Source organism: Musca autumnalis, unplaced genomic scaffold (assembly GCF_047663935.1).
Source record: "Musca autumnalis isolate F117 unplaced genomic scaffold, ASM4766393v1 scaffold_4, whole genome shotgun sequence".
Taxonomy (NCBI): Eukaryota; Metazoa; Arthropoda; class Insecta; order Diptera; family Muscidae; genus Musca; species Musca autumnalis.
This window is the reverse complement of record NW_027411977.1, coordinates 64,418,010-64,434,699: the sequence shown is the minus strand read 5'-3', so window position 1 is coordinate 64,434,699 and position 16,690 is coordinate 64,418,010. Positions and strand designations below refer to the sequence as shown.

Below are 16,690 nucleotides of genomic sequence, written 5' to 3'. Positions count from 1 at the left end.
CCACACACTTTAACATGAAATTTCAGATTTTTGCATGCCCTCTTTATTTTACCAATTGTGTTTGTTGTAATAAGTACAAAACAAACCAAAATAAACTAAAAACAACACAAAATGAACAAAAAAAAGAACAAACACTTTTTCATTAATCATTTTTTATTAAATTTAAGTTATTTTCTACTTTTTCGTCTTTTCATGCTTGCTTTGCTGTTAATCGTCTGCTTGAGAAAATAAAATGAAAGAAACTGGAATAAAAAACAGCAACCAATAACAAGGAGAGGCAACAAAACAAACACAGGAAACCATGTACATGGGTTTCACTACTTCATACCCCTCGCCTATAAACTTGACAATACCATGTTGAAATCTTGCTAGTCTGAACATCGACTTTGTAAATATGGCGTATAGACAACCGTTTGATATAAACATGGGCATAGCCCATATCTGAACGCATACGCAATGTGTAAGTGAGAACCCTTAAATTGTACGACAAAATAGTTCAAAAGTTCATTTCGCGAAATCGCGCAATTGAACTTATTTCTTCTTGGAACAGCACGCAAATTAGAAAGTTATTAACAAATAAAAACATTATTGCATTTGATTTTGTATTTAATCAGAAGATAATAAAAAAAGAGCTGTGAAAATGGCGAAAATGGCATTTCAACACCAGGCCGGCACGGCCATGGAGTGTTTAAGTGTAAGTTCCACTATATTTTCCAGGAAAATTAATGTGACATCATGAAGACAATTTTTATACTACGTGTCTTACAGATTCCCATTACATTACACAAGGAAAAAGACTATGATCAAGAGGGAAGAGAGATTTTGAAGTGCGGCTTTAAAATTGGTGGTGGTATTGATCAGGATTACAAGAAAAGCCCACAGGGTTATACGGATTATGTAGGTTATACATGTTGTGGCATAAGATGAGTTGACTCGCTAAGCTCGGATCGGGATGAACTTTGGGAGGGTCATATCTCGGGAAGTATGTACCGCAATAAATGTATATATTTGTGATCAGGGTGACGAGACCACCAGTGAAAAAATTTCATATCGATCCAAGCTTACCGAATCACTTATCTTGTTCCAATGTTGGGCATAAGTTGAATATACGGACTGGATTCTTATCGATGATAAAAAAAAATTCGATTTAAAGGAAAATTTTGTTCGCGTTAGCCGAGATTTGTTCCTGTCCATAGGAGAAAGCCTTAAATCCCCGGCCGAAGGCCGGCTATATATGAGAAATTTCGATTTAAACTAAACTTATCGTCAAAACCAAGGGAATTTTTGAATTTTCGGAGCCTATATCTCGGGAAGTATGGATTTCCTGCCCGTGATATATATATTGGCGTGATCAGCACTGCAAGCCCTAAATTCGAATTCAGTCCAAACATTCATCCTGGTCCCAATGTTGTTTGCACATACATATTTAAGAATAATATAATCATGAATTAATGTTATTCTTTCAAGGGTATTTATGTTACTGAAGTCCATGACGGCAGTCCTGCTGCAAGGGCTGGATTACGCATACATGATAAAATTTTACAATGTAATGGCTATGACTTTACCATGGTCACCCATAAAAAAGCTGTAAGTTATATACGTAAACATCCGGTTCTAAATATGCTGGTGGCACGTAAAGGTGTTACCTCTACATAAAGCAATGTTGACTTTAAATGGACTTTAAACAGCGAATTGAATAGTATCAATGGTCCATACTCGCTTAGTAATTGCGTGAATTTTCCTATTTTACTTTATTTTATTTTCAACTCTAATTTTTTACTTTACGGATCTCTTTTAATTACACCTCTACAAGAAGCTATGCAGCCATCGATGTCTTTATTGCTTGCAAACAGGATCTCTGTCTCTTATCCTATAAATGCTCTCTTTTTATTTTATTATCTACAATTTGTTTTATTATTGTTTTCTGACATACATTTTCAATCAATCATTCGTTCTCATTTCCATTATAAAACATAAGCCAATAATATAAAAGCCGTGGCCAAATTTAATAATATAAGAGTACTTACTTATTGCTATATATACAAACAAAAAACACTAATAACAAATTCCTGAAACTGGTAAAATGCATTTATCTACAATGTTTAAAAAAAAATTAAAAAATATGTCCTATTAAGGAATTTACGAAAAAAAATATTAAAAAATTACATTCCACTAAGCAATACTCAACATGATGAAATCACTATTTATCTTATATTCAAAAAAGTATTTTGTTGCGTAATGCTATTAAATAGATTTTTTTCAAAATGTTTTGGCTCCAGTCGTGTTGTTATATTTCACTTTGCATTGCTTTACCCCACCATTATCACTCATAGCCCCCCATATATGTATATTTACAGAATAGTATTTTATGTGATACAAAAATATAAAAATATGTTTTTAACAAATAATAAAAATAGATATTTATATATCATTAATTTTAAGAAGTTTTTTGTTTGTTTTATAACTATTTACAGTAATTAATAATTCTTTTCAATAAAAGGAATTTATTTGCACAAAATGTTGATGGTGTTTTTTCTACTCTATGACTTACGAAATGTCAGCTGCTCTCTTACGGACCTATTCCATATTGCAAGAGTCGAGTCGCGTTGCCAGTTGCAATTTTTACATTACGGATGGCCACTCACGCCGTAAAGTTCATTTTCGGGCGACAACAAATTAGCCGTGCATATTTACAAAGTGATTTTGTTTAATTCTGTATACGTCTTGTGGTGTTTGAGTACTTAGGTATAATGGTAAAAATTACTACAAAATAGCAACATGAAATGCTGGTCGAAAAATGTAGGCCCACCCAAACGTAGCTCGTGGAGTCAGACTTTTTGGCCTAAAAGTAAAAATCATACGGCGACCCACTAAAATGGCTCCTTAGCAAGATAACTGTCAAGAAGTGATTGATATTAGTCCAACTTTTACATAACGCAGTATTTTTTCAAATTTAAATCAATTTCGAAGATGGATGCATTAGACATCTCCTTCACAAAAGTTCAAAATCTAAATAAATTTTTGAAATTTTGTCTACTTGGAACCCTGAATGCAAAATTACAGACAAGTCGGTTGAAAAATGTGGTTAAGTACATCACCTTTTATTGGGGCAGTACAGATTAACAGTGGTTCCCATTAAAACCAAGGCAGCTTGCACAGAAACCGATTCGTAACTCTTTTCTTCTGCCAATACCAGTTATGACGTTCATCTTTCATTAGAATTCTAGTTGTTAACGTGGCCAATTTCCCCCAAGAAGATTTCCTTCTCAAACATTGAAAATAAACAAAAAATTACGTTTATGTTTTTAGTTTTGTTTTTTATTAGAAAAATCTCACATTGTATGACAAAATCGAAATGTACGCACGTTATAAATAAACAAATGTGTGATCATTATCTAAAAGTGCGTTTCTTTCAGATGAGGAGGTTTGGTTTAAATGAGCTCTCACAATCCCAATCAATTGTAACAAAAATAAGGTCTTGGTAAAAAACATAACTGTGTGACATCATTTCAATAAATCTAAAACGATTTCTTGAGGCTATAACTACTACACATAAAACTATTGATTTCTTTATAGGCACTAAAGAAATCAATACTCGCACTTTTAACTTTTCTTTTAAGATGGAAGAATTGTATCTCAAATAATAATATAACCTTTAAGGGCGGAATTTAAATTTTTAAATCAAATGAAATGTTTGTTGTTATTGATGTGGGGAAACTAGTTTCCTAAATTAAATTATATTCCTAAAAGATCACTATTTAATGTTTCTTGTTCTTGCCATGACGTTCGTATTTGCTCTTGGATGAGTGCCACAAAGCCAATGGAATGGCCAAAGAAGGCAAAGTCATGATGGCAAAAGCAACCCAATCGAAGAAGTGGGAAGAGAAACGTTTGTTGAATTCACCCAAGTTGACAATGCCACCCTCACCAGGTTCAGAGCTGACAGCCAATTGGATCTAAAGGGAATAAAAACAAATATTTTAAAATACAAGAATTAAATATAACCATTATTGTACACTACCTTTTCGGCTTCTTCAACAGGTTTGTAGGAGACCTCAGCAGCGGTGAAGTTGAAATAGCCATGGGATTTGGGTCTTACAACAACAACATGTGTGTAGTTGGCTTGGGGAGCAAGACGTTCAACACTGGCAGTGGGTTTGCCACCAACAATTTCAAAAGCCTCGGGATGGAAACCATTGTCAACCAATTTGATGTTGGTAGCGGCACCATTACCAACATTGTAGATAGTGTAACGCACCAACAAATCGCTCTTCTCCACCAAGTATTTGTTCAAGATCTGTTTGGAGACCAACAAACGGGCAGAGGTTTCTTCATCACCAGCCAAACTTACGCTAGCCACAGCCAACAAGGCAAAGGAAATGAACAAAGCTTTGAACATGCTAAAAAAGGAAAAACATGATATTAATTAAAGGTTCACCGAAATTACGAAAGATATAAAAAAACTTGTTGACGTGGAGTGTTTTTTTCCAGCCTTCTTACGTTGTTTGTTAATATTTTCCCTAATTAACTTGCACGCTTTGATACTAATTTTATTTGTATTCTTTTATTACTATAGCTGATTGTTTATTTATAATTTACTTACATTTTATTTTTATTTAATAATTTGTTAAATTAAAAACAGTCTTCTTGTGTACAACTGCGGCGGCTTTCCAATACAACGTTTCACTTTTCTTCTTCAATGTTAACCGACTGAAATGAGTGTTGTGACGTGTAAACTTCGTTTCTTCTGTCAACTTTCGTAAAAGTGTACAGAGCAGAAGCTGAATGCTATGAATTTCGATGACAGCTATTGACGTATAAATTAGACGGGAGAGTTGCCATTTGCTTGGTAGATTTAAAAAAAAAATGGCCACTACGCCCGGATCGGGATAATCTCGTCACCTTGATCCAATGATGATTTATAAAAGCTCTGTTCCTTTACGTGCAAGAATCTTCAAGTTTTACAACTTTTTACTCGAAAAGCGTTCCTTTACTTCAGACACCATACAATTCATGTGGAAGTAGATTATAACTTTTCCTACTTTTGCCAGTTTTACCATTTTCAAAAGTAAAGGAACAGACCAAAAGTGGTAAAAGTTGTAAACGATTTTCATATAAATTTTGTGTACGGGAACGACAACTGTGTAAAATTGGTAAAAATTGTAAAAACTTTTTAGTTCTGGAACAGTGCTAATATGTGTGACTGTAGTATATGTGCCTTGAATCGACGCTAGAGTACTGGGGCTGGATTCTTGTTCTATGAAAATTTGAAATGAAAAATATTTTCTTTATAATTTTTTTTTTTTTCATTAGACAGTTTTCTCCTTTATAAAAGTTTTCATTTCACTTTTTCATAGAAACAGAATTGAGCCCCTGCTTTGTTCATAGCTGCCTTGATCACAAATATAAAAATATGTATATATAGATATTTGATAGTAGATACTTTTAATGTGTAGATTAGTGCTATTTCTAGTGTTATACCTCGTTTGGTTATGAGAAAAACTTATAACATGGTACCAAATATTGTTTAGCGATCGATTTGGGTTCTGTTGATGTTCTTTGAGATTTGATTGATTAAAAGAATTCATACAAGTTTTACTTGCTTTTTAATAACTTTATTTACATCCTTAAGTATAGTTTCAATTCAAAACTAGTAATTTTACATCAAAAAGCTAACATAAAAAAGTTCAAAGTTGTATCTAATGAAAATGGAAAATCATTCCTGCAGTAATAAGCAGAATTATGACCGGGAATATTATAAATTTGTTGTATGTCTCAAAACCATGTTCCCTGCATACCCAAGGTTCTAATTTGCACGTTTCTTTTGTTTTATTACTTGTAAATTATTGCAAACTTTTTTTGAGTAATTAAAAGGTTTATGGTAATGAGTACTTCGGTACAATGTTTCTGTTAAGGGAATTCGATAATTCAATTCACAAAACAACAATATTCCATTTTGCAAAAATGTCTCTTTTTATCACATTTATTTCTTACCATATTTATTTTTTCTCATTCTATTTCACATTATTTTTATTAAAAAAAAAAACAACTTTTAACAGTGTAATAAAACACTTCAAAATTTGTATGTTTTCAGGCTTTCACTTGTTATTATTTTAATACCCCTTAAATTGTTTAAATTGTATTTATTTGAGCTTTCTTTTAGTATCTTATTTCATATTTAAATGTTATTTATATTGAATGTTGTTTATTTGTATTTAATTCCCTCTGCTAGTACTTTATATCCTTAATGAAGACATGTGATTAATAAGAAATTTCTTTTTTACCTTCTCAGATGCCACGATTGAAGATCTGCTGTGTACCACAATGTGGCAACAAGCAACCTATGAAGGGCGTTTCCTTCCATAGCATAAAAAAATCGTGGCAGGAAGTACTGAAAAGCAAATACGGTATGTGTATTTTTAAAATTATATTCATTTGTTCTGCATATTTTGAACAAAAATTCATTTATAAAACGCCAAATCATGGTACGCTTATAATGGATATCGCAATGCCCATTCTACCACATAATGGCAACTGTGCAGAACAAATGGTCAACTACTGTAGTAATAGTAGTACATTTAACACTATTAGTGGTAGTAATTATACCAACATTTGCACAATAATAATTGGGCAAATAATAATGGTAGTGGCTTCGCAATTATATTGGTCGTCCATGACTGCAATGATGTCGTTCGCGAATTGCCCTCCCATGAACAAAATGTTACCGGTCGTAAAATGTCCTCCGATTCGCAAAATGTCGGTAGCTCCAGCGCAATTATATCGGTCGTCCCTGACCACAATTATGCCGGTCGCGAATTGTCCTCCGATAGGCAAAATGAACATGTCAGTGGTCGCGAAATGCCCTCCTATGCGCAAAGTGTTGATATCGATCACGAATTGACCTTGGAAGGTCAAAATGAAAATGTCGTTAATAGCCGCGAAATGGCCTCCGATTGGCAGAATGATATTGATAATATCAATCGCGCAATGCCCTCTGCTATGCAAATTTTTAATATAAATGATGGCGGCATGCCCGCGCGGCAAAATCATAATAGGTGTGTTCGTTTACTCAACAATTTGTACAAGTCCAGTAACTTCTTTTAATCGACTAAGGTCTTTTGCAGTGTACTGTAGAGTAAACGAACAACATTCAGTAACAATTTGTAAAAAATTTGAGTAAACGAACACACATAATAGCTGTGTTCCAGAACTAAAAAGTTTTTACAATTTTTACGACTTTTACACATTTTACTCGAAAAAGCGTTCCCGTACACAAAAAAGTTGTAAAATGTTCAGTTCTCTCTAAACAAAAATGGCGCTGAATGACGCTCTCTTTAAAAACTTTTTACATGACAAATTTGGGCGAGTAAAAAAATAGTAACATGGTTGCCGGCGTCTGATTGGCTGATACGCCGACTTCGACATTTGTTCCAATTTTTTTGACGTATTTTCCATTTTTCCGTTCCCGAACTATTTCAAAAAACTTGTGTGTGAGAACAAATTTTTTGCAGTTCTCTCTTTTACGAGTTTTAATATTAAAAAGTACGGGAACGAAGCTATAATGTGTCAATTGCATTGAATTGATGTCAAATTTTAACATCTTATGTTGCCAACAATTGCCGATGCGGCTACCTGTGTATTTGTAAGATGCACTACAGTCACATATATTGTTTTGTGCATCCCTACTTAAGATCCTATTAACCACCAAGCGGTAGAAGCCTTACTTTGGCACAAGGGCTCCAAAAGTACTGTTATTAATAGTAGTAGTAGTACTACTAGTAGTAGTAGTAGTAGTAATTGTAATGTTGATGCCAATCTGCCAAATATTGGTGATAATAGCACGGTTACACTACAGCTTTTTGCCGGGTTAACCCACATCATGAGGATTTATTTGCTTAATCTGCTCAAATCTGACCAGATTTGCCATACAAAAATTAAATCCTCTCATGGCTGGGTTTATTTTAAATCCGGCAAAAATCCAACAAAAATAAAGTGTTGTATTCGGCATTTGTGCAAAAAAAATCCAACTCCACTCAAAATGTACCAAAAGTTGCAACTGTTTTTGCAACCGACTTTGTCGTGTTTTACACGTTTACGATTGGTCGCATGAGATTTTATGGAGTTAATAAATCTAAAGTTATTTGGAAATCATAAAATTATGTTTTTTTTTATTAGACACTTTTTTAACAAAACAAAACACACGACTTTATTAGTTATTTTGTATGTATACGTAAACAAACATCAGCTGACAGTTTATATCCTCGAAAAGCTAAGTGCAACCAGCAAAGATTAACCCACTATCTATCTATTAGACCCAGTTCTATTAAACCCAGTGGGTTAACCTTCAATAGTGTAACCGGGGTATACAAATTTTAGAAATTGATGCACACTTTTTCTATCTTTGAAAAAAAATTTTTAGTTGTAGGTATCTACAAATTGGCTTGCTAACTAGGGATTACTAAGGCCGCCATCAGACCATCTGCTTTTTCACATGTATGACATCAGCTGTTCTATATATTAGTATACCCAAAGTAATAACATACATGTGAAAAAGCAGATGGTCTGATGGCCGCCTAAGCAACTGCTTGTAAAATGTATCGAACGGAGTGCCTTTTTCACGACTCCCTTGAACTGCATCCAGATGCAATTTAAATGTGAGAAATGGATGTCAATCCTTGGATTGCATCCGAATGCGGGTAAAATGTAAAGAATGGAGTGCCTCTTTCACGACTCCGTTTGAACTGCATCAAACATGCCGTGAAAGATCTAGTCTACATTGCACTACTTCCAATTTATTTTGCTGGGTTCATTTTTGGCGGAAATTTCTTCAATATGTCAAAATGTTTGTTTACATACAATTTATTCACAATAACAAAAAAATTGACAGATTGAAACCAATCAGATGGTCTTTTTACGCCACCTTATTATTTCATCGCGGCCGTGACGGAATCAGCTCGTTGCTTTCTTTGTTTGATTTCAAATGTCAAATTATATGGGGAGAACGCCAACGGAATTGCAAAGAGGCTCTGGCATTCCTTTATAATTTGAGAAGTGAGCAACGATTGATTCTGTCACGGCCTTAAGCTAAAAACGTTTGATTAAAGTTTTGCTTTGGGCGTCGAGAAAAAAACAACAACAACAGGGCGACGGCGATACCAAAGTCCAGCGTTTATCTGTTTGTCGGCATATATTTCAAATGAATTTGAATTTTTCGGCATCATGCCCAACAGTGTAAAAACGACCAAAACGACACAAATCAAATCGTACAATCAAACGTTGTATCTGTTTTCAGCTTTAAGCTCTGTTCCATTACGTGAAAGAATCTTCAAGTTGTATCACTTTTTACTTGAAAAGTGTTCCTTACTTGCGGTAAGCATACAATTGATATGAGACCAGTCCACAACTTTTGCTACTTTTGCAAATTTCACAAATAATATAAATAAATGAAGAGGGGCGACCTAGTTTTTCATTTTATTAACAGCCTGTTTTTGTAAAAAGTTATTGCTTATTCGTTCGTCGATTTCATAGCGGTTGACGTTTGTATTCGTGTGACAAACAAATGAAAGCTTTTTATTTTCTTAATTTTTTTAGTTTTCGTAACAAAATCAGACGAACGAATATGTCAAAAATAAACGAATGGAAAAGACCCATCGGTTTGAATGAAAATGAAATAATTTGAGTAATAAATAAATGGCACAAAACACACGAAATCTGGAAGGGAATGTATTATTATTATTATATACATTAGGGTTATGACTTTTTTACAACCTCATCTCCCTGTATCATAGCGTGATGAGTTTTGCCATAAGATTACATAAAATCTTAATTATAAGGTGATTCGGTGAAAAAACCTCACGCACAAAATGATTTTAAAATTTGAATTTATCAAAATTATGGACAATTTTTTGAAGTCACTTAAAACAGATATATAATTGAAAATAAACTTTAGAGCAACATGAGATAATTAAAATGACATACAATTTATTTCTCACTGTTTTTCTTCAATTCTGAGAATCGTAAAAATGTCGTAAACGCTTTTATTCAAAAATATAATTTTTTAACAAAAAACAAAAAATTTAAAATTTTTTCAGAGTGACTTTTTTCGCGACTTTTTTAATATTTGAGTGAAATAAACATTATTATAGTTATTAGTAGGCTTATATTTATTCATTCGTGCAACAAAAAATATTTTTTTGAAAAAATTTTTTTTTTCATTTCATATATTTTTTCAAAAAGTTATTTTTTTAAAATCGATTTGTGCGTGAACTTTTTTCATATTTCAATGGAATAAACGATAGCATAGTGATTAATAGGCAAAAGGTCATTCATCCCTGCTACAGGAAATCATTTTTGAGGAAAAATGTCAAAAAGTCATAACCCTAATATACATATGTACATCCGTTTCTTCATATTATCACAATTATTCTTGGACAAATTCGATTACATTTTTTTCTTGTTTGTTTGTCATCTGTTTATTGGGGCTGCCATCAAGTGAAATATGTTTCACGTGCAGATGCCTATGCAAAATTCACAAAATAAGTATCATGGAAACCCTAAAATATAAAACCTTATATGAAATAGACGAAAGCTATTAGATAAAAACGAATGGTTCGTAAAATTTTACAAGAACCAAATTTTGAACGTATACATTTTAGTACGAACGGTTCGTGTGACAGGCAAGCATTTTTACAAAAACACGCTGTAAAGCAAGGCTGCCATCCGTCACTAACTTTCGTCAAAATTCATAACATTCAGCTTTTGCTCATAAACACTTTTATGCTTGGTTTACATTTACGAAATCCACTCGATTTGAAATGTCATTTCCTTTGCGTATATGTCAAATGAAATATCATCTGAAATCCATTGGATTTCATTTGACGTTTAATCAATGGAATTGACAGTTGAAATCGAGTAGATTTCGTAAATGTAAACTTACTATTACGAAAGTTGACAGAAGAAACGAAGTTAACTGCCAATTCCATTTCATATAACATGCTGTTTACATTATAGTTTTTTGAGTTAACCTTTTTTAAGATTTATTTGACATATACGCAATGGCATTGACATTTGAAACCCAGTGGGTTTGTTAAATCCGGTTATATGTAAACGCACTATAAGAGTAGGTTTACATTTGCACAAGAGAGGGTTAACCTTCTTTATAAGGACTTATATGCTGTTTATATTATAGGGTTTTGCAGGGTTAACCTTCTATAAGAGGATTTATTTGACGTATAGGCAATGGAAATGACACATGAAAACCAGTGGGTTAGTTAAATCCGGTCATATATAAACATACTGTTACGGAATTAGATTTAACTAATCTCCGTGTAGACGTTGTTTTATTCCCCAGTACGATTTGTACCAAATAAAACAGGGTTCGTTTTAGATTACGTTTCTACAATGATTTATTTACTTTATTACACTTATTCGTAACCGACTTTAAGTACTAGCACACAGCTTGTCTCTAGTTAGCACGCAGCTATTCTTTTACCGATCTGTTCAGTTCAACGCTTAAAACACAACTACTCCGTCATTGCCAGTTCCAATGCATTTATATCCCAAAGTCTCCCTGTTCGAGAAATATCTAGAGCATATGGCAACACCTCGAATCTGTACAACGAACACACAGACGCACATTCGCACTAAGCGAACAACCATACTCACATACATACATGGGGAATGATCAATGACGTAATTACAACAACAAATAAATGTAAGAAAAGAAGTGACAAACTAAACAATAATTACATGACTATGGCAAAACAAAATAAAAGCACATTAATGAAAGGTAAAGAACATCTAGAATAATGAAGATAATTCTACATGATAATTGTTGTTGCTTAAATAAAGTAACTGCGTAATAAAAACTTTACGTTACAATTCAAATTTTTAAATTAACGGAAATTAAACTAAATTAACATAAAACTATCAGTTACATCCGTAACATTGCCTCCCGCTTAAGCCTGTTCGTCCCGAATAGGCACAGTTCCCTCTCTGTGGTATGGGCATTGGTAACACTGCCTCCCGCTTAAGCCTGTTCCTCCAGACTAGACGCAGTTCTCGTTCCGTAGTGGTGGCAACTGATTTAGATGTACCCTCTACTGCGTCAGCTTTGGACTCTTGCTCTTCTGGACGACGTTGCCTTCTCTCCAGGAATCGCGATGCTATACCTTCTTTCTTCGTGGTCACCTTCCTAAGTGCCACCTGGTCGTCATCGGACTTGTCCTTCCTTGTTGTACGGCCGCTTTCCGATGGACCTTTCCTCGACGCACATCTTCGCTTTTTCCTCCTCGTTGCGAGATTTTTCCACTTTCCTACGGGCCATTTGTCGGCGGCTTCCACCTTCAGCGTATGGACATCGACAGCGATCTCGCCGGATTCTGCCTTTGGGCGATGTTTGTTTTTCTCGTTGTAGCCCACATTTATCGGTATTTCCACATTGGACCAAGTCATCACACGGTGCTTTATGTCCAGATTGATATCGAAGGCAATCATGAAGTCTACACCAAGTATAACTTCGTCCATAATATCGGCCACTACAAAATCGAAATTTACAGATTTTCTACCCATGCTCAGCCTTTGGTAGGCCTTTCCATGCACCGTTCTAGTCTCGCCTGTGGCCGTCCGCAATTTGACTCCATTTAACGGCAATACCTTCCCTTTTACCAAATCCGGTCTAATAATGGACTTTGTTGCACCGGTGTCCAATGTCAAGGTACGCAATACACCATTGACGAAGCCTTTAACCGTCAAGTTGTGATTCTTCTGCTGGACTATGGCTATAGAAATTGTGGGACCATCGTTTTCATCCTCTGCCACCGGCGCCTCGTGATTAGCAGAACTTGCTGTATCTGATTCACCTGATGTCTCTCTTCGCAGATTCTTGGCCACCGGTTGGTCGTTGCTTTTTGAAGGCGGTGAGGTGGATCTGGGCCTTGCTTGTCTCACATTGCATTCTCGGGCCAAGTGTCCAGTTTTCCGACAGTTATAACAAGTCTTTTTCGTTCTAGGAGCCCCTCGTTTCATATGCATTAGTGCATCTTTCAGCAGGTCGACAACGGTCTGGGAATTGTTGTCCTCAACTTCCAGCCTCCGCACGTTGTAAGCTTTAGGTTTCACCAGCATCTTCGCGGTTTCTTGGCCCAGGGCAAATGACACGGTTTCTGCAAATGTTCCTATCGGTGCCGCATACGTCGCAAATTTTATCTCTGGATCACGAATACCACTTGCAAATGTCTCAATCTTTATGCGGTCCACCAACGGATGTGTCTCCCCTGGATATGCCAGCTGCGCCAATCGCTCTATATCAGCCGCAAAGTCTTGTAAGGTCTCATTTGGCTTCTGGACTCTTCCCCTCAGTTCCATTCGGTAGATCTCTTGCTTGTGTTCACTACCGTACCTACGTTCAAGAGCAGCCATTATATCTCCATAGTTATTCCTAGAAGCGGCGGGAATACTCTGCAATACGTCAGCAGCATCACCCTTCAATGCCATCAGGAGTGATACCGCTTTGTCGTTTTCGTCCCAAGAATCTCTAGCAGCCATTGTCTCGAACTGTAATTTGAACACATTGAAAGAGGTAGAGCCGTCGAACACTGGAGGCTTAATTTTTAACGTGTTATGAATAGCTCTCACTGGGCCACCTTTGATTTCCAGTTCCGACATTTTCTTCTCAAGGTTCACAAATTTCTCATCATGGGCCAGAACTTTCTCGTCAACAGACAAAATCTTTTTATCCAACTCTTTCATTTGTACCTCCACGTTTTCTACTCTCTTTTCAATCACCATCGTGATGTTCTCGAGTTTCTCGTTAATTTTTCTAGAATTCTCTTCCAACTCCTCTTTTAAGTTTCTTGAATTTTCTTCAAACATCCTAGAATTCTCTGCCATTAAGTTTTCGGTGATTTTTCTAGAGTTCTCTTCTAACTTTTCCTCTAATTTGTCGTCGAATTTGGCAAATCTTTCCTCCAATTTTCTGGAATATTCTTCACTCTTTCTGGAATTTTCTTCCATTTTAGCATCTAATTTCTCCATCATAAGTCTGGAAGTTTCTTCATTTTTCTTATTCATTTCCATGGAGCTTCCTTCTATTCTCCTAATTTCCACCATCATCATTGCCAGCATTGATTTCAAATCGTCTCCACTGGCAGCTACCGATGAAACTTCCTCAACGCTGGATTCGCCCTTTGCCGATAACTCGACTTCCTCCTTCTCGAACTCATATTCATCGATGTTCATTCCACGGCGCTCGAACTCTTCCAACAAGCGTTTTTGTAGTTCGGCCTTGTTGCCAGTAGAACACAACTCCAACTTACTTAGCTCCTTCTTCAAGTCTTCCACTCGTAGATCCTTAAACTTCATTGTAGGATGATCGTAATCTCACTTCTTGACACCAATTGTTACGGAATTAGATTTAACTAATCTCCGTGTAGACGTTGTTTTATTCCCCAGTACGATTTGTACCAAATAAAACAGGGTTCGTTTTAGATTACGTTTCTACAATGATTTATTTACTTTATTACACTTATTCGTAACCGACTTTAAGTACTAGCACACAGCTTGTCTCTAGTTAGCACGCAGCTATTCTTTTACCGATCTGTTCAGTTCAACGCTTAAAACACAACTACTCCGTCATTGCCAGTTCCAATGCATTTATATCCCAAAGTCTCCCTGTTCGAGAAATATCTAGAGCATATGGCAACACCTCGAATCTGTACAACGAACACACAGACGCACATTCGCACTAAGCGAACAACCATACTCACATACATACATGGGGAATGATCAATGACGTAATTACAACAACAAATAAATGTAAGAAAAGAAGTGACAAACTAAACAATAATTACATGACTATGGCAAAACAAAATAAAAGCACATTAATGAAAGGTAAAGAACATCTAGAATAATGAAGATAATTCTACATGATAATTGTTGTTGCTTAAATAAAGTAACTGCGTAATAAAAACTTTACGTTACAATTCAAATTTTTAAATTAACGGAAATTAAACTAAATTAACATAAAACTATCAGTTACATCCGTAACAATACTATTATTTGACGTTTACGCTATGGAATTGACATTTAAATCCCAAACCCACTGGGTTAATCCGGTTAAGTGCAAACGGGGTATTGGACCTTTAAAAGAAAATAAACAATAGGTCTGTACGATAACTTTGCAAGTAAAAAGTACTTGCAAGTACTCAGCAAGTTCTCAGTAACTTCTCTCCACTTATTTTACTCTCTCGAAGCTAAAAATTTGCAGAATGTTATCGAACAACAATTTGCAAAAACTTGCAAGAAGTCAACTGATTTAGCAAACAAGAAGTTTGGCGGACAATCATCACAAACTACAAAATAAGTCGTTTTCCACAATTTATTTAGTTATCTCTTCTCCTTTTTATCTTGTAATTATTTTAATAACCAAATGTTTATGTTTTTGCCAAAAATTGCAAAGTCCGCCACAAAACATTCGAATTTAAATCAGCTGACCAAACATGCAAATTCTTACAAGGAAAATTTTTGCTTTGTTCCCGTACTTTTTAATAGTAAAACTTGTAAAAGAGAGAAAGAGAGAAAATTTGTTGTCACACAAAACTTTTTTCAAAAAGTTCGGGAACGCAAAAATGGAAAAAACGTCCAAAAAGCTGGAACAAATGTCAAAGTCGGCGTACCAGCCAATCAGACGCCGGCATACATGTTACTATTTTTTACACGCTCAAATTTGTCGAGTAAAAAGTTTTTAAATAGAGCGTCATTCAGCGCCATTTTTGTTTAAAGAGAATTGAACATTTTACAACTTTTTTGTTTACGGGAACGGTTTTTCTGGTAAAATGTGTAAAAGTCGTAAAAATTGTAAAAACTTTTTAGTTCTGGAACAAAGCTTTTGCTTGCAAAAACTTGTAAGTTCTCAGTAACAAAAATCTCCAAAACTCTCCAAAATTCTATCACAATTCTCTCCAAATTCGCTCTCTTTTACTTTACAAGTTTGTTATCGAACAGCATTTTGTAAAAGTTTTTACAAATTTGTGCAAACTTGTTATCGAACAGCATTTTGTAAAAGTTTTTACAAATTTGTGCAAACTTTTGGGTTATCGTACAGACCTAATGATGGCGTTGAAAGGCGCTATTTTATCCTATTTTATTCAAGGCAAATTTGAACGAGTAGAATCAAGCATGGTAGAACAAATACAAGGTAAAGTTAATACTACAACAAATACAACTCGAACAACAACCACAAAGGAATTTGTTTTTGTTTGTAAACCTTAGTGTCAACGTAAATGTAAACAAAACAAGGAAATGTCTATAAATTATTGGAATTTAAAAAACTAATATTTTTTCACATTTGATTGAATATTTTGGAAAACATGAATGAAAACTCGTTAGATTTTCAATTTGAATGTTTCCATATCATTCCACTAAATGCATAATTTCTCGCAGAAAGTAGAATACTTGCAAAAATGTTTCGGGTCGCTGGTAATTCATTGAAAAAAGAGAAGATGTTTCAATCATTTGCTTTTGAAAACAAAACAGCACATGTTTATTAGGGCTTTATTCTTTTCAAGTTTAACAAAATACCACACATATTAACAAATATTGTACCGCCTCTATAAGCGATGTTTTAGTGTGCGGCATGTCGTTCGGACCTGGAAGAGGTTACATGTCAATGATATGAAGCCGTCTTTATGGG

The 16,690-nt window shown here is 34.8% G+C and overlaps 2 protein-coding genes across 2 annotated transcripts; one reads left to right on the top strand and one right to left on the bottom strand.

Moving 5' to 3' along the window:
- Positions 1-491: 491 nt before the first annotated feature.
- Positions 492-2,518, top strand: LOC141401171 (tax1-binding protein 3 homolog). Its single transcript, XM_073981109.1, has 3 exons — positions 492-694; positions 769-897; positions 1,468-2,518. The coding sequence occupies exons 1-3, from the start codon at positions 641-643 to the stop codon at positions 1,654-1,656; spliced, it is 372 nt and encodes a 123-aa protein (XP_073837210.1). The 5' UTR covers positions 492-640; the 3' UTR covers positions 1,657-2,518.
- Positions 2,519-3,296: 778 nt separating this feature from the next.
- Positions 3,297-4,752, bottom strand: SsRbeta (signal sequence receptor beta). The gene is made up of 3 exons (XM_073981108.1): positions 4,604-4,752; positions 4,022-4,400; positions 3,297-3,956 (listed from the first exon to the last, which is right to left on the bottom strand). The coding sequence occupies exons 2-3, from the start codon at positions 4,397-4,399 to the stop codon at positions 3,759-3,761; spliced, it is 576 nt and encodes a 191-aa protein (XP_073837209.1). The 5' UTR covers position 4,400; positions 4,604-4,752; the 3' UTR covers positions 3,297-3,758.
- Between the last annotated feature and the right edge of the window lie 11,938 nt (positions 4,753-16,690).